The 19,642-nt window shown below is 38.8% G+C and overlaps 1 protein-coding gene across 1 annotated transcript in view; it reads right to left on the bottom strand.

Annotated features, from left to right (window-relative positions):
- SPON1 (spondin 1) overlaps positions 1 to 19,642 on the bottom strand; it is a 306,130-nt gene that overhangs the window by 211,513 nt on the left and 74,975 nt on the right. Inside the window, exon 3 of the mRNA XM_027563341.1 lies at positions 1,603 to 1,736. Within this exon, the coding sequence (XP_027419142.1) occupies positions 1,603 to 1,736 (134 nt within the window). The remainder of the gene's footprint in view (positions 1 to 1,602; positions 1,737 to 19,642) is intronic.

Raw genomic sequence — 19,642 nt, 5'->3', positions numbered from 1 at the left:
TTTTTTTCACTATAAAGCTTTCCCACTCCTCACTTGTCTTTGAGTCTCTGCCAAATTCTAGTGATGGCAGCTGACTTCCCTTGCTATAGAGCAACCTCTGAATAAATAGTTTCTGTTCTCATTTCAGTGGTCTTCATTTATTTCTACAAGGCCTTCTCCCACATTGCAGCTAGATACTAGATACATGTTATATATGGAGTTTATAGTTATATATAAATTCTACTGCTAAATTTAAAAAATCACTAACGTAGATTAATGCCAAAAGTCAAATTTCTCAAGGAATGTGAGAAAAGATGCTCAGCTTGCATTAAACTAAAGAAAACAATGATATCCATAGAGATGGTAGTAAAGCCAGGCCAAATCCAGGGCTGAGTCTGGATAATGGACAGAGGCTCCAGATATCTGTATGTGTGTGTGTGTGTGTGTGTGTTTCCCCCCATAATCCAGGCACAGTTGGATCAAGAAACTTCAATGACTACAGAGACTAAGAAAAATGCCTCCTTATCAGTCTCTTCTCAGGACCAGGCTGGACTTGTAAGTCTTAAGAAATGTTCTCCTGCCAGAGTTTCAAACAAGTGAACCAAATACATACATAATGCCTTGGGGGATCTGAAGAAGTGGAAGATGGTTGGGAGGTTTCCAGCTCCTAACTCCAGGAAAAAGTGTTTCTTAGATGCTGGCATTGGAGCCTTGGCCATCTACCCATGACGATTGGCCTTCTGAAATCCTAAACCCCCAGTATCACTCTATATAGCCTTTAAATATATTTAAAATATGGTATTTAAAATAGGTGATAACTGCATTTCTCAAACTGCTGAATGTTAATAGATGTCTCGGCAAAAAAGGAACTTTGCAGTCAAGTTTGGGAAATGTTGGGTGAAACCAAGTTAAACAGATTTCTTTTTGGCAGGACTTTGCAAAACCTTCAATATGTTAATATATGTTGTGAATCGGCAAGAAGGGGATATATAGCATACAGAATTCTCCAAACTTATTTAACCATAGAAATTGATTTCCTGCCCACTTGTTTACATCTCCCTGAACATCATTCTATGACATACAACTTTGGAAACACAGGTTTGAGATAATGCTGCCTTTCAGAGGAAAACCACTGACTGGCTAATACTTCTCATCACCTATTGTGACTCGCCTAAAGGAGGATCAAGGGCCCCAGAGAAGTGGTGCAAGAGGGTATTTTTAATGGGAGAAGGAAGATGACAGGATTATGAAGCTGAGCCTGGGCCCAATGGAGGTTATATTCAGGTCTCAGTCCGCTTAGCACAGTTTAAGGATATGGAGCATTAAATTCAAGATGGAGGAAGCCAAAAATTATCCTCAGCAGGGCTGTAATTTTTCTTAACCAGCCGGTGGATCATTATCTCCAGGAAGATAGTGATCAGAAGATCACTGTATGGGAGAAGCACTGATACTTTTTATAGCACTTTAGCAAAGATGGTCCGTTTTAGAGTCAAGATAATGGAGGGCAGAGAGATGATACAACTTGTCTGAGACCCCAGGAAAGCCACTTTTCCTTCTGCAACCACACCATGAGCCACCAAGGGAAAGGGAATGAAGAGTTCTGAGGATTCCACGTTCACTTACTTTAGAATTACGCAGCCAGTTCCTGCAGGTGGTGCTATCCAGAACACCTGGATCCGCGTCCGCCTCCGTGGGGTGCTTTCTGTGACCGCAACGGGGCAATTACTCATAAACTGTGTTTCTTCTTCATCTATGATCTGTGGAGAACCGGTGGAAAATAAACACGTTAAAAGGCAATGTCACTTTGGGAAGTTGTCGTGTTGACAATTCCTTAATTTTAGTTTTAAATCTGTCATTTTCTGTTAGCAGTTCTATATCCCCAGGACACCAGAATACTGCCCGGCACAGAATCCCATTCAATGTTTGTTCATTTAACATAAAGACAAGAGTATAGCTCAGGTTCTCTTCTCTCTGGGACCAGGATCTTATGTCAGCACTTTGAGGGACAGGCCACTAGGTGATGATCTTGCTCATTGATTACAATAACCTGGGTTCCTGTTCAGGGAAGGTGGAGGATGGGGAAGAGAGAATCCAAAGCAAGCACTATATACCTAGACTTCATGATTCAATCTTATAACTTGAAATTAAAATGTTAAAAGAAACTCCCCCATTTTGGAGGAAGTATCCCAAAGTACAGAAAGTCACCCAGTTTTATGCACTTCTGCAGCATTTCCTTTCTTTATTTGTGTTCTCTCAAGTTAGCCATCAAGGTTTTCCATGACATTGCAGAAAAGCTGGTAGTCATCCCCATCCCTCAAAGCTGTTTTCACCATTTCTCCTGCTTGCTTCCGGGTCTGCTGCCAGGACTTGCCTATCCCTCTCATAAAACCACAGACAATTTGACCTGGAAGGGTCTTTTGGGGAAAACCATCTAAGTCCAATGGGTCTTAAGTGCCAACCCCAGTTGATTGGTAGTAGCCTGGAGAATCCCAGGGACGGGGTAGCCCGGTGGGCTGCCATCTCTGGGGTCGCACAGAGTTGGACATGACTGAAGCGACTTAGCAGCAGCAGCAGCAGGCTGTATCATGAGTAGTGTTAATATTAAGAGATAACATTTACTGAGTGTTTAGTATAGGCTAGGCACTAAGCTTCGGAGAAGGCAATGACATCCCACTCCAGTACTCTTGCCTGGAAAATCCCATGGATGGAGGAGCCTGGTAGGCTGTAGTCCATGGGTTCGCTAAGAGTCGGACAAGACAGAGAGACTTCACTTTCACTTTTCACTTTCATGCGTTGGAGAAGGAAATGGCAACCCACTCCAGTGTTCTTGCCTGGAGAATCCCAGGGACAGGGAGCCTGGTGGGCTGCCGTCTATGGGGTCGCACAGAGTCAGACACGACTGAAGCGACTTAGCAGCAGCAGCAGCAGGCACTAAGCTGAGTACTTTATATGAATTATTCATTAAATTTTCAAATACAATTTAGTGAGACTATATCCATATTGTATTTATTTTACTTAAAAACTTTAAAAAATTCTTTAGGAAAGCAGTTAAAAAATTGTCATATTATATATTTTCATCACTTCTCTCTCTTCCTTATTTACTACTCACTCATAAGAATTTTATATATGTTCTTTTGAATATATATATATACATATTCAGTTCAGTCGCTCAGTCGTGTCCGACTCTTTGCGACCCCATGAATTGCAGCACAACAGGCCTCCCTGTCCATCACCAACTCCCAGAGTTCACCCAAACCCATGTCCATTGAGTCAGTGATGCCATCCAACCATCTCATCCTCTGCTGTCCCCTTCTCCTCCTGCCCCCAATCCCTCCCAGCATCAGAGTCTTTTCCAATGAGTCAATTCTTTGCATGAGATGGCCAAAGTATTGGAATTTCAGCTTTAGCATCAGTCCTTCCAAAGAACACCTAGGATTGATCTTCTTTAGAATGGACTGGTTGGATCTCCTTGAAGTCCAAGGGACTCTCGAGTCTTCTCCCAACACCACACTTCAAAAGCATCAATTCTTTGGCGCTCAGCTTTCTTCACAGTCCAACTCTCACATACGTACATGACCACTGGAAAAACCATAGCCTTGACTAGATGGACCTTTGTTGGCAAAGTAATGTCTCTGCTTTTGAATATGCTATCTAGGTTGGTCATAACTTTCCTTCCAAGGAGTAAGCGTCTTTTAATTTCATGGCTGCAGTCACCATCTGCAGTGATTTTGGAGCCCCATAAATTAAAGTCTGACACTGTTTCCACTGTTTCCCCATCTATTTCCCATGAAGTGATGGGACCAGATGCCATGATCTTCGTTTTCTGAATGTTGAGCTTTAAGCCCACTTTTTCACTCTCCTCTTTCACTTTCATCAAGAGGCTTTTGAATTCCTCTTCACTTTCTGCCATAAGGGTGGAGTCATCTGCATATCTGAGGTTATTGATATTTCTCCCAGCAATCTTGATTCCAGCTTGTGCTTCTTCCAGCCCAGTGTTTCTCATTATGTACTCTGCATAAAAGTTATGTATATATAATTTATTTGAGATTACAGAGTTGTTTTGTATTTTAATATTTCTGTCACATAATCTTTTTTCCCCCAAACGTTTTATTTTGTATTGTTACAGCCAATTAACAAGCAATGTTGTGATAGTTTCAGGTGAACAGCGAAGGGAAGAAGGGACTCAACCACACATAAACAGATATCCATTTCCCCCCAAACGCCCCTCCCATCCAGGCTGCCACATAACATCGAGCAGAGTTCCACGTGCCATATAGTTCACTTAATCTTAGTATGTCAGTTTTACTACATGTGAATGTAACACTGATACTGCCTGCTGCCTAGTACTCCACTGAAAGCATAGACCACATTTTACTCACCATTATCCCACTGAGGGGCACTGAGCTGACTTCCAGCTCTTTTCCTCCACAAACATTACTGTAATGCAAATCCTCAAGTTGCTCTGCTTTTGAACCTACATGAGAGTTTCTCAGTAATATAAACCATGTAGTGGAACTGTTGGTTGTGAGGTTGTGGGTCTAGCCATATTAATTTTACAAGTGGTACCAGACTGTTCTGCAAAATGGGTATACCTATTTTTATTTCACAAGCTATGCACACGTGTTCCCATTTCCCCCTATCCTCACTAGTACTTGTGATTACTGGACTTTCCAATTGTTTCCAATCTGATATAAAATAGTAGCATGTTTTCATTTAATACTAGCCAGTTTGAGCATTGCTTTATAAATTTATCAGGGTTCTTCTGGGAATTGCCAGCTCAGAATCTTTACCAATGGATTTTTCTCTTTTTGTCGGTTTGTAGGACTTTCTTGGTATGAATTGCTCATCGTTGACAAACATCTTTGTGTCACCTAGCTGTTTATCTTATACTTGGAATTCTTTAATAACTTTTATATAGTCAAATTTATCAATTCTTTTCCTATGGCTTGCACTTTTTTGGTCTTGCCTAAAAAACTGAGATCAGAAAGACATTCTCTAGTATTTTCTTTCATAAGTTTTGTAACTTCATTTTCACACAGGTCTTAAATCCATTTAGAATTTGCTTTTTAATATCATGGTGTAGAGATCCAAATCTATTTTCTCCATACTGTGAGCTACTTTTTAAAAAGTTAATTAATTTTTTAGAGTAGTTTTAAGTTCACAGCAAAAGTACAGGGAGTTCCCGTATATCCCATTCCCATACATGCTTAACCTTCCCCATTATCAACATCAGGCACCAGAGTGGCACATTTGTTACAACTGATAAGCCTACAGAAACCTACACTGATACATCATCACTCAAAGTCCATAGTTTACATTAGTGTTCACTCTTGGTTTTGTATATTCTATGGGTTTTGACAAATGTATAATAATATATATCCACCATTGTAGTATTGTATTGATTAATTTCACTGCCTTAAAAGTCCTCTGTGCTCTGCCTGTTCATCCCTTCCTTTCCCCAATCCCTGGCAATTATTAAACTTTTGTTGTAATTTTTATTGGTTTCAGGAGGTTTTTTTGTTGATCTTTCAGATTTTCTTTGTAGACAATCATGTTGTCTGCAAACAAACACAGTTTTATCTCTTCCTTTCAAATCTGTATCTTTCATTTCCTTATTTGTTACATTACCTAGGATATCCAGTATGATGTTGAAAAGTAATGGTGAGGGGAGACATCCTTGCCTTGTTTTTGACCTTTGCAGGAAAGTCTCAAGTTTCTTACCAATAAGTATGATATTAAGTATATGTTATTTGTATGCTCTTTATCACGTTAAGGACCTTTATCTCTATTCATAGTTTGCTGAGAGTTTTTACCATGAATGGATGTTAGATTTCATTCAATGTTTTTCCTGCATCTATTGATGTGATCATGTGATTTTTCTTCTTTTGCCTGTTGATGTGATAGATTATATTACTTGATTTTTCAAGTGTTGAGCCAGCCTTGTATGACTGGGATAAATCCCACTTGGTTATGGTGTCTATTCTTTTCACATACTGTTGTATTTGATTTTCTAATATTTTACTGAGGAATTTTGCATCTTTGTCCATGAGAGATATAGGTTTGCAGTTTTCCTTTTCCTGCAATGTCTTTGTCTATTTTTGGTATTAGGGTGACACTGGCCTCAGAGAATGAGTTAGGAAGTAGAAAATTGGTATAATTTCTTCCTTAAATGTTTGTGGAATTCATCAGTGAACCTGTCTCAGTCTGGTGCTTTCTGTTTTGGAAGGATTTTATTATTGATTCAATTTCTTTAAAAATTTTTTTCTACTTTCTTTATTTTTCTATTTCTTATTTTGTGAGTTTTGGCAAATTGTGTCTTTCAAGGAATTGGTCCATTTCATCTAGGTCATCAAAATTGTGAACATTCATAACATACCTTTATTATTCTTTTAGTGGTCATGGGATCTGTAGTGATGTCCCTTCTTTCATTTCTAATATTAGTAATTTGTGTCTTCTCTGGTTTTTGTTCAGTTAGCCTGTCTAAGGGCTTATCAATCTTATTGATCTTTTCAAGAGCCAGCTTTTTGGTTTTGTTGATTGTCTCTGATTTTTTTTCAATTTCATTGATTTATGCTTTAATTTTTTAAATTATTTTTTTCCTCCTTATTTTATATATTTTTGTTTTCTTTCTTTAGTTTCCTAAAGTGGAAGCTTAGATTATTGATTTAAAGTTTTTCTGCTTTTCTATGGAGAAGGCAATGGCCCCCCACTCCAGTACTCTTGCCTGGAAAATCCCATGGATGGAGGAACCTGGTAGGCTGCAGTCCATGGGGCCACTAAGAATCAGACACGACTGAGCGACTTCACTTTCACTTTTCACTTTCATGCATTGGAGAAGGAAATGGCAACCCACTCCAGTGTCCTTGCCTGGAGAATCCCAGGGGTCGGGGAGCCTGGTGGGCTGACATCTATGGGGTCGCACAGAGTCGGACACGACTGAAGTGACTTAGCGGCACAGCTGCTTTTCTAATATGTACATTCAATGATACAAATTTCTCTTACGTGCTGCTTTCATTGCATTGTGCAGATTTTAAGTTGCATTTTCACTTTCATTTAGTTCACAATATTTTAAAATTTCTTCTGAAATTTCTTCTTTGACTCGTGTGTCGGTTAAAAATGTGTGGTTTAATCGCCAAGTATTTGAGGATTTTACAGTTACCTTTCTGTTATTGATGTCTAGTTGATTCTACTGTGGTTTGAGAGCAGATATTGTATGATTTCTATCCTTTTAAAATTTGCTAACATGTGTCTTATGACCCAAAATGTGATCTATCTTATTGAATGTTCAATGTGAGCTGGAGAACAATATGTCATCTGCTATTGTTGAATAAAGTAGTCTATAGATGTCAATTAGATCCAGTTGATTGATGGCACTGTTTAGCTGAACTATGTCCTTACTGATTTTCTGTCTGCTACATCTGTCCATTTCAGATAGAGGGAGATCAACATCTACAACTGTGACAGTGAACTTATCTGTATCTATAGTATTTGCAGTTCTATCAGTTTTTAGCTCACATATTTTGCCATTGGTATATATGGCAAAAAAATCACCACATGAGTCTAGTTAACATCAGTCACCATCCACAGTTATACAATTTTTTCTTGTGATAAGAAATTTTAAGATTTACTCTCTTAACAACTTTTGAATATGCAACACAGTACTATTAACTGGAGTTGTAACGGTCTTGATTTTGATCCACTGACAATCTTTTAATTCGTATATTCAGACCACTAACGATTCAGGTGACTATTGATATAGGCAGATTAATATTTACCATATTTGTTGCTTTGTTTTTTGTTCCTGTTTGTCTTCCACACTTTTTCTATACTTCTGGTTTTAACTGAGAATTTTACATAATTCTATCTTTTCTTTCTCAGCATGTCGGTTGTTCTGGAGTTTTCAGTAGATGTTTACAACTAATCCAAGTTTACTTTCAAATATCACTATACTGCTTCAACGGAGAAGGCAATGGCAACCCACTCCAGTACTCTTGCCTGGAAAATCCCATGGGCAGAGGAGCCAGGTAGGCTGTAGTCCATGGGGTCGAGAAGAGTCGGACACGACTGAGCGACTTCACTTTCACTTTTCACTTTCATGCATTAGAGAAGGAAATGGCAACCCACTCCAGTGTTCTTGCCTGGAGAATCCCAGGGATGGGGGAGCCTGGTGGGCTGCCGTCTATGGGGTTGCACAGAGTCGAACACAATTGAAGCGACTTAGCAGCAGCAGCAGCAGCAGCATACTGCTTCAAAGATATTACAAGTGCCTTGTAATAACAAAATACTCCTAATTCCTTCCTTCTTTCACTTATATCATTGCTTCCAATCATTTCACTTTCACATAAACATATATAAGCACATATAGACATAAATATATATAATTAAATACATCATTGCTATTATTTTGAATAAATTATGTTAGATCAATTAAGAAAAATTAAAAAATTTATTTTACCTTAATTTATTCCTTCTTTATAAAGATCTGAGTTCCTGACCTATGTTATTTTTCTTCTCTCTAAAGAATTTTAAACTTTCTTGCAAGGTGGGGCTACTGGTGACAAATTCCCGTTTTTTTGTTTTTTGTTTTTTTTTTTGTCTGAAGAAGAATTTTTATCTTTTTCAATTTTGAAGAATAATTTCATAGGGTATTGAGTTCTGAATTGGTGGCTTTTTTCTCAACACATTAAATATTTCACCCCACTCTTTTCTTATTTGCATGGTTTCTGAGAAGTAGGACATAATTGCTATCTCTGTTCCTCTGTAGGTAAGGTGTTTTTTTCCTTCTGGTTTCTTTCAATACTTTTTTATCTTTAATTTTCTATAGTTTGAAAATGATATGCTTGGATATAGTTTTTTTTTTTTTTTTTTGGCATTTATTGTTCTTGGTATTCTCTGAGCTTCCTGGATCTCTGGTTTTGTGTCTGATACTAATTTGAGGAAATTCTTAGTCATTATTGTCTCAAATATTTTTTCTGTCCTTTCTTCTCCTGGTATTCCTATTATACATATGTTATGCCTTTTGTAGTTTTCTCACAGTATTTGTATTGGGTTTGTTTGCCAGAAAGTTTGTTTGCCGTTTTCCAGCTCACCTTACAGAAAAGGCTGAGTTAACTTTTTGGCCAGCCTAATATATTCTGTTCTGTTTTTTTCAATCTTTGTTCTCTTTTTTTTCAATTTTAGTACTTTTTGTTGCTATATCCTCAAGCTCACAGATTCCTCAGCTGTGTCCAGTCTCCTAGTAAGTCCATCAAAGGCATTTTTCATTTCTGTTACAAAATTTTTGATGTCTAGCATTTCTTTTCGGTTTTCCTTAGGATTTCCATCTCTGCTTACATTACCTGTCTGTTTCTGCATGCTGTCCACTTTATCCATTAGAGCCCTTAGCATATTAATCATTGTTGTTTCAAATTCCCAGTCTGATAATTCCAATATCCCTGCTGTGTCCGTATCTCTTCAAAAGTGTTTTTTTGCCTTTGGTTTGCCTTTTAATATTTTATTGCAAGGTGCACACGATGTGCTGGGTAGAAGGAACTGAAGTGAGTAGGCTTTTAGCAACACGTAGACACACCTTGTGTTTTTAAAACTAATACAATTATGTAAAGTTTAAAAATAAAATAAAATTTAAAAAAAATAATAAAGTAAAAAATAAAAAAAATAAAAATAAAAATTGGAGGATAATTGCTTTACAATATTGTGGTAGACTCTGCCACACATCAGGGTAAATCAGTCATAATTATATATATATATCCCTTCCCTCTTGGCCCTCCCCTCACCATAAGATAAACCTTGCTTTATTGTGGCTCTACTTTATTGCATTTCACAGACACTGCATTTTGTATAAGTTGAGGGTTTGTGGCAACACTGCATTGTCAGATGATGGTTATCATTTTTTAGAAGTACTTTAAAATTAAAGGCAAGTCTTTTTTAGACATAATGCTATTGCACACTTAATAGACTATAGTATATTGTAAACATAACTTTTATATGCCCTGAGATACCAAAAATTTCATGTGATTAGATTTATTGCAATCTCTACTTTATTGCAGTGGTCTGGAACTGAACCAATAATATCTCTGAAGGATGCTTGTATTAAGGTGTCAGGGAGAGGAAGTGTTCTATGGTCTCACTCTTTTGGTGACTTGTACCCCTGGACTGTGAATTTCACATGTGCGTCTCAGCTTCCCCCCACTGCTTAGGTGGGACTGGATGGCTGGAGTTGTATATTTCCCTTCCCCCAGATAGGCTCTGGTGAAATATCTTCTGAGAGCAAGGACTTGTTAAGAAGAACAGAATGCTCTGGTGTCTTTAAAAATAGTTCCTTTTCTGCTCCCCTTGCCAGAAGCATGAAGAGACTTTTCTCTGATATTCACTTTATGCACTTACTAGAGCTCCTGTAGGGGAAACCCATAAAAGTTATTCCCCCTCCCCACCAATGACTAGGGATCTCTGGAGTTTCTAACTCTCAGACCTGTCTATATTGAGCCTCAAGCAATTCATCCATTATAGTTCAGGCTTTCCTACTTTGACAGGTGCAGGTTTCTGCTCTGGGAGGTTGTGATTCTCCACATCCTCCATCTACCTCTCCAGTTCGAGGGCAGCAGTTTTCCCTGTGGCCGTACTTCTCTCATGGATCTACAAAGAATTTTTGATTTTTCTGTTTAATCAGCATTTTATTTGTTAGGATGGAGCTGCTGCTGCTGCTAAGTCGCTTCAGTCGTGTCCAACTCTGTGCGACCCCATAGATGGCAGCCCACCAGGCTTCCCTGTCCCTAGGATTCTCTAGGCAACAACAATGGAGTGAGTTGCCATTTCCTTCTCCAATGCATGAAAGTGAAAAGTGAAAGTGAAGTCGCTCAGTTGTGTCTGACTCTTATCGACCCCATGGACTGCAGCCTATCAGGCTCCTCCATCCATGGAATTTTCCAGGCAAGAGTACTGGAGTGGGTTGCCATTGCCTTCTCCAGTGACTTCTAAACTCCTTACATGTGGGCCTAGAAGCTGAAAGTCCATACTGTAATCTACTTTTAACACCACTTAATCCATCTTTCCTCTACTTTGTGATGCCACTTTTGTCATGTAAAGAGTGACCATGAAATTTATTGTCCAAACAAGGATGAACAAGTTTGTTATTGATAATTATGCTGTGACAACTTTCAAAACTGGAACTTTCCCAGGCAAATGGGGCATATGTTCAGCTTAATAATATACCAGGTTCCCAAATACTGACATTATTATTGAGCAGTCTACTCTGGTTCCTCTTCCCCAAAGCATTGTAATATATTTTAATATCTTCATTCCTTGTTCTTCATTATCAACACTGTGTAATCTCTTTGTGCATCTTTATTTCTTCATAAATGGCATAAATACACTAAAAACTCCTTTGCTTCTCTGTCATTTTATCTTCCTGATGTGATAAAACCCCAGCCACTCCTGCCTGTGCAGTTCAGTGCTCCTGGACAAAGTCATGTAATGACGCCAATTGTCTCCTATATTAATCTGACTCCTAGCCTCAGGTCTGCCCTGGACTCTGCTGTATATATCTGGTAAACCATTACCTTTCCACTGTCAACAACAATGATTTCAAATCTCCACTCTCTCTAAATCTCTTCTTTCGCTCTTATTGTATTACCTTGCCTCTTACTTGATAGAAAAACAGAAGTTATAAGATTTAAAGTCCTTCACTTTCCCTTCTGTATCTACCCTGTCCTTTTTCATTCTTGTTGTAACAGAGGAACCTCACTTCACTTTCATCTCTGCTCTCATCCATCTTCCTAACTCTAACAATTACCCCATTTCTCTCCTCCAGATTCAACTTTCGTCCCAGCCAAATCATTCCCATTAATTTTGTAAGCACATTTGAGTCTTTCCTGTTGAAAAAATCAAGACACCTTCACTTAACTCTTCCTCTGCCTCCAGATATGGTATTTTCTCTTCTTTCCATCACAATAAGTAAATTGAATGAATTGGCCATACTGCCAGTCTTCACCTCCTATTCATTCTCATCCTAGTCTGGGGTGCTTGGGGGGTACCTCATATTACTAACACAGCTCTAGCTAAGGCCATCAGTGGTTTCTGCAGTGCTTCACCAACTAGATCTACATAGACCTTCTTGACTGTCCTCCCACGGTTTCTCTGTCAGCTCCCCCTTGCCCTCTCCCCACCTCCACTTTCCTATTCACTGTCTCTACTTTCTTTGGCTGCTGATCCTCCTCTACTGACCTTTAAATTGAAATTACTCAAAGCTCAGCCCTAACTTTCCTATTCCGACTTTAGCCCTTCTCTGTAGGTGACCTCATTCAACTCATAGCATTGCTATCTAAGTGTGTATGATTCACATGTTTATATTTCCAGTCTTAGCCACTTCTCTGAGCTCAAGTATGTATCTCCAAACTTCTATCTGCTACTTGTACTACCTCTTGGTTAAAACATACCTCAAATCCACCTTGGCAACAACTAATTTATCTTCCCTCTAACCTGGTCCTGCTCCAAGCGTGCAAGTCAGAAATGCAGGGTGTCACCCTTGGCTCTTCCCTCTGTCTCACCCTTCATATCCAAATGCTGTCCATGTTAGCTTCCAAATGTCTCTTGAACTTCTACTACCATCCCTATTACTACCATAGACTACTATCCTTACTACTTCAGACTAAGGTACATCGTTTTTAACCTGAACTAATAGAAAATTATCCTAACTGGTCTCCATACATCTTCTCTTGCCTTTCTTCAATTTGTTCTCTGTACTATAAGCCAGAGTGATCTTTTAAAAGCACAAGTATATTATCTTCCTCCTTAGAACAATTCAACAGCTTTCCATTGTTTCCAGAATCAAGACTGAAATCCTTAAGAGTCAAGTCCCCGCCTTCCCACCTCTCCAGCCTCATGCCATCTCCCTGCTCGCTTTCTGCACTTGGCTATTCTCATCTTGTGATTTCTCTTGCAAAAGCCTGGTCAATTACTTTTCCCTTCTTCTTCCTTCCCTTCCTCCCTTTATCTCAGCTCACTCATCCATCTCAATGAAAAATCTTCTCTGTCTTCTTTCGTTGTGGCAATTTTTCCTCTTATGTGTTCTCATATATCATCCCTCTCCCTTCAGACATTTCAGCACTTCTAATTTTGATAGCATTTGTTTGAGTTCTTAACTAACATCTACTTCTCTGATAATCTGTAAGCTACATGAGGGAAGGCATTCTGTCTCTTGCTTTTTATCTTTGCCTGTTTCCTCAGCACTTAGCACCATGCCTGATGCCTAAGAGGTGTGCACTGAAGATCTAGGTATTCTGCCTCTTCCCTTTAATTGTGGGATGGCTGTACATCCTGGCTGCAGTATCTGTCTTTACTCCCTATTCAGACAACTCCCTGGATATCCTTCTGACTTTAGATTTTGTTTTTCTAGATGATTACTAATAGCCTTGATAATATTAATAGTTTTCATTTTTGACCACTTTCTATTACCTAAGGACTTTACATATATGATTTCCATTGTCTTCCAATAATTAAGCACTATTAATCAAGATTTCTGGGAGAAATACCAATAACCTCAGATATGCAAATGACACTACTCTTATGGTAGAAAGTGAAGAGGAACTAGAGAGTCTCTTGATGGAAGTGAAAGAGGAGAGTGAAAAAGCTGGCTTAAAACTCAACATTCAAAAAATGAAGATCATGGCATCTGGTCCCATCACTTCATGGCAAATAGATGGGGAAACAATGACACTTGATTTTCTCAGGCTCCAAAATCACTGCAGATGGTGACTGCAGCCATGAAATTAAAAGATGCTTGCTCCTTGGAAGAAAAGTTATGACCAACCTAGACAGTGTATTAAAAAGCAGAGACATTACTTTGCCAACAAAGGTCTGTCTAGTCAAAGCTATGGTTTTCCAGTAGTCATGTATGGACGTGAGAGTTGAACCATAAAGAAAACTGGGCACTGGAGAATTGATGCTTTTGAACTGTGTTGTTGGAGAAGACTCCTGAGAGTTCCTTGGACTGCAAGGAGATCAAACCAGTCAATCCTAAGGGAAGTCTGTTCTGAATCTTCATTGGAAGTACTGATGCTGACGCTGAAGCTCCAATACTTTGGCCACCTGATGCAAAGAACTGACTCATTAGAAAAGACTCTGATGCTGGGAAAGATTGAAGGCAGGAGGAGAAGGGGGCAACAGAGGATGAGATGGTTGGATGGCATCCCTGACTTGATGGACATGAGTCTGAGCAAGCTTCAGGAGTTGGTGATGGACAGGGAAGACTGGCGTGATGCAGTCCATGGGGTTGTAAAGAGTTGGACACGACTAAGTGACTGGACTGACTGAAGCCTATTCTTGAGGAAACTACTGTCATGCATATGGATGAAATAACCTGTTCAAATCCCACAGTGGTGGAGCCAGGGTTTGCCGTCAGCCACATCTGCTCTAAAGCCCTTGCTCTTTTCGCTACACCACTGTTAGGTTCTTCCTAATAGTGTCATGTTAAGTAAGGATTTCTCTCGAGCCAAGTTGAGTCTTGTGGAACCACCCATACTGGACTAGCCCACAACAACTAAACACCCAACTCCAACACATACACATAAGTACTTGGTAAATGTAATTCTGCTTCTTATTTTCTTAAAGGGCATTTAGATTCCCTTCTGCAGCTTTGTTGGTATAAGTGCAGATTTCCCACACTCAGATTGACTTGGAATTGCACACTTGATCTCCCTGAGACCCCCTCTACTGGTGGTTACAGAGAAATTTTCCAGGTACTTTTAACCTTAAATCTTTAAACTTCTTGAGAGGGTTCTGGGTGACTATATTGGGAAAGCCAGAGGGAACTAAAATTTAATTAGCACCTACTATGTGCCAGGTACTTAACATGGTCACATCTTTGTGACCTTGATGGGAATAACTATTCACATAGATAAGAAAATAAAAGTCAGAGTGGTCTGGTCTGGATTCTGACTCAGGGATGTCTGAAAGTAAAGCCTGCACCTCTGAAAATATCCCAGTGGGGATAAGACTCAGATCCTTGGCCCAGCACTGAAACAAAGAAGAATGTTTGCCAAGCCATGGAAGCCACCTTAGGCAAATACGATGGTTTATCTACAGCTTCAGTTGCCAGATGGTAGTTGAGATTATTGAGATTGAATAGAAGGGGTTATTTCCTTCAATTCAGAGGATGCTCCCAAAGTTGTTTGTTTTTCAGAAAATATCAGCTTTATTCAACAAACGTTGGGCCTATCAACACTTATTCTTATCCCTTTTCCCGCTTTCCAAACATCTCATTTGTCCTGGTCTAGAGAAGACCCACTTTGGTAGCCACCAAATAAAAGAAAGTCACTTAAAAAGGATTCAACACTTGTTTTGATCTGTATCTTCCCTTCTGAGTACTTGGGACTAGAAAATTAAAACATATTATAATGGGTGGCTGTGTCTGATAGTAGTATTATGGGTGATTCTTGCTTCCTTTCTATGCTTTTTGTAGTTAAAATGGTGATGTATTGCTTTAAATGAAGAGGTGTCTAATTTTAAAGGGACTTCATTACAACATTCAATGGGTAAAGTTTCTTTTTTTTAAAAAAAATGTAAGCTAAAATAAATCTTCCCCGGTAAAGTTAAAGTTTAAAGTGACTGGGGAGAGATTTGTAAGTAAGGTGGGCTGCTTGACTCCCTGTAAGAGAGAGAAATTGGGAGACTTGCAACTGGTCCTCACCCAATTAGGTGAGGTAGCCAGGTAATGTAGACCCAAATTTAGCCAGGTGAACAAGGTTTAATATCCAGAATATTGGGCAACCTATCATTAAGGAAAAATGGTTGGGTATTTTGTCATGAATAGGCCTTTTCAAATATTGGGAACTTTTCATGCTATCTCATTAGCATGACTTTTTAAGGCTTCCAAAACTTTCCAATTACAATCCTGAATCACCTACCATAACCATTTTGAAACCTATATCATGCGTACCTTTACCCTCATCCTATTTATGGCCTCACTTTCTTTTCAGACTCGCATGCACAATACTTCTTTGCTACGTCTAATTTTGGCTCCCCTCTCAACTCTGACCTGGATTCTCTCTCCTGACATGTTGTCTCACCCTTTCTGGTCTGACAGATGTAATTGTCAGGAGACCAACCCGTATACTATCAAGGTCCTGGATAAAGTCACAAGCTTTCTAAAAAGTGGGTGGACCACGGCAGCGGAACATCCAGGAGAATACTATTCAGAAGTCCTTGTAGTTGGCATCTTCGACGTTTGTCTTCCAAAAGCATAACCCTAGAGATCAGAACTAGTGGTCAGGATCAGGTGTTCAGTTCCCACATGAGAATCATAGACAAGTCAGATAATTGGAACAGGAACCTGGAATGACATCCACAGCAGGAAAATGGTTCCACAAGCATGGCTTGGAGAGGAGTTGGCAGGAGAGGTTAGATTTTTGCATTGGGATAAGAAGGAACTTCTGCCTGGTGGGGTTGGAATTGATATAAAATGTAAGAAAATAACTCCAGAGCCCAGTGGTCAATGCAGGGCACCATGACCAAGGATACCTATCAGAGATTGAGATGAGGAAAGTGGTTGCTTAAGCAGCTGTCCTCAAGTCCTTATTGATCTAGGGAGTAGGTGGTCTGAGTCTGAAGGAAAGGGCAAGTAAATACAAATTGTTAAGTCAGAGAGGGTAAGGGAAATTGGCGGTTAGGGACCAGGTTAGAGAATGAGAGAATATACATCCTATTGCATCATCTTATTCATATTTCTTCTCTAGAGGTTTGTGAGAAGTAGCGGGTTCTCAGTATATAGCTAGGTGTTTCCCTAACACCTTAGCTGGATTGTATTAACACAGGAGAAAGATACTCTGTAGAGGAGAAGCAAGAATATAGGCATACCTTGGAGATACTGTGGGCTTAGGGTCAGATCTCTCTAATAAAGTGAACATTGCAATAAAGTGAGTCACATGAATATTTTGGCTTGGTACATGAAGGCTGTATATCATCACCCTGCTTATTTAACTTATATGCAGAGTACATCGTGTGAAATGCTGAGCTGGATGAGGCACAAGCTGGAATCAAGATTGCCGGGAGAAATATCAATAACCTCAGATATGCAGAAAGTGAAGAGAAACTAAAGAGCTCTTGAGGAAGCTAAAAGAGGAGAGTGAAAAAGCTAGCTTAAAACTCAACATTCAAAAAACTAAGATCATGGCATCCAGTCCCATCACTTCATGGCAAATAGATGGGGGAACAATGGAAACAGTGACAGGCTTTATTTTCTTGGGCTCCAAAATCACTGCAGATGGTAACTGCAGCCATGAAATTAAAAGACATTTGCTCCTTGCAAGAAAAACTATAACAAACCTAGACAGCATATTAAAAAGCAGAGACATTACTTCACCAACAAAGGTCCATCTAGTCAAAGCTCTGGTTTTTCCAGTAGTCATGTACAGTTGTGAGAGCCGGACAATAAAAATGGCTGAGTACTTAAGAATTGATGCATTCAAATTGTAGTGTTGGAGAAGACTCTTGAGAGTCCCTTGGACAGCAAGGAGAGCAAGTCAGTCAATCCTAAAGGAAATAAATCCTGAATATTCCTTGGAAGGTCTGATGCTAAAGCTGAAGCTCCAATACTTTGGCCACCTGATGCAAAAAACCAACTCACTGGAAAAGACTCCAATGCTGGGAAAGACTGAAGGCAGGAGGAGAAGGGGAAAACAGAAGATAAGATGGTTGGATGGTATCACCAACTTAATGGCCATGAGTTTGAGCAAACTCTGGGAGATGGTGAAGGACAAGAAAGCTTGGCATACTGCAATCCATGGGGTCACAAAGAATAGGATATTACTGAGTGACTGAACAACAAATAAAAATTATATTTACAATGAAAAATGCTCATCATCACTGATTATTAGAAAAATGCAAATCAAAACTACAGTGAGGTACCACCTCACACCAATTAGAATGGACATCATCAAAAAATGTACAAATAATAAATGCTGGAGAGGGTGTGGAGAAAAGAGAACCCTACTGCATTGTTTGGGAATGTAAACTGGGGCAGCCAGTATGGAGAACAGTATGAAGTTTCCTTAAAAAACTACAAATAGAGAAACCATATAATCCAGCAATCTTACTTCTGGGAATATACCCAGAAAAGACAAAAACTCTTCCTTCAAAAAGATACCACACCCCATTGTTCACAGGAGCATTATTTACAAAAGCCAAGGCATGGACGCAACCTAAACGTCCATCAACAGATGAATGGATAAAGAAGATGAAACACACACACACACCCTGGAATGTACTCAGTCATAAAAAGAATGAAGTAATGCCATTTGCAGCAACATGGACGGACCTAGAGATCATCGTACTAAGTGAAGTCAGTCAGACAAAGAAAGACAAATACCATATGATATTACTTTTATGTGGAATCTAAAAAAATAATACAAATGAGCTTATTTACAAAACAGAAATAGACTCAAAGACTTAGAAAGCAAACTTATGGTTACCAAAGGGGAGGGGAGGGAGGGATAAGTTAGGAACTTGGGGCTAACATATACAGAATACTATAATAAAATAGGTAACCAACAGTGACCTACCATATAGCACATGATATACAATATCATGTAATAATCTATAAGGGAAAAAGAATCTGAAGAACAGATGTGTATATAACTGAATCAGTTTGCTGTACACCTGAAACTAACATAACATTGTAAATCAAATACACTTCAATAAAAAATTAAATTTAATTTAAAAAAATTTAAAGGTTAAAATTTAAAGAAGAAAAAATTATGTTTATTGTATACTATACTCTATTAAGTGTGCAACAGCATCATGTAAAAACCCACAATCTATTCATATTTATTAATAATACTTTATTGCTAAAAAATTCTAACCATGTGCACACTGCTATATTTACAATGAATAGCCAACAAGGACTTACTGTATAGCACATGGAATTCTGCTCAACGTTGTATGGCAGCCTGGATGGGAGGGGAGTTTGGTGGAGAATGGATACGTGTATACATATGGCTGAATCCCTTCACTATTTACCTGAAACTACCACAACATTTTTAATCGGCTCTACCCCAATACAAAATAAAAAGTCTTAAAAAACCTTAACCATCATCTGAGTCTTTTGCAAGTCATAATCTTTTTGCAATAATAACATCAAAGATCAATGATCACAGATCACTACAACAAATACAATAATAATGAAATATTTCAAGAATTACCAAAATGTGACATAGAGACATGAAGTAAGCATATATTGCTATAGAAATGGTGCTGATAGTCTGGCTTGACCCAGGGTTGCTGCGAAACTCCAATTTGTAAAATATACAATGCCTGCTAAGTACAGTAATGTAAAGTGTGGTAAAATGAGGTATGACTATACTTGTTTATTATAGGACAATCAGAAAATGCAAAGAAGCAAAAATTATGAAATAAACAATATTCACAATTCAACTACCCCCAAGACAGTTATTACTATTTGATGTTTATCTTTTCCGAATATACATATACACACAAACATACATGAAATCCTAAAAAAACAGAAGTACACGACACTGTCTTTTTCACTCAACAACACGTTGTGAACGTCCTTCCTTTCTACTCAGTATGTAACTCAACACAGTCCTCTATGGCTGCAGAAGTCCCCATGGTATGGACAGCACACAGTTCACCTAACAAACTTCAGAGTGTTGAA

Source organism: Bos indicus x Bos taurus, chromosome 15 (genome assembly GCF_003369695.1).
Source record: "Bos indicus x Bos taurus breed Angus x Brahman F1 hybrid chromosome 15, Bos_hybrid_MaternalHap_v2.0, whole genome shotgun sequence".
Classification (NCBI taxonomy): domain Eukaryota; kingdom Metazoa; phylum Chordata; class Mammalia; order Artiodactyla; family Bovidae; genus Bos; species Bos indicus x Bos taurus.
This window is presented reverse-complemented; position numbering and strand designations above follow the sequence as displayed.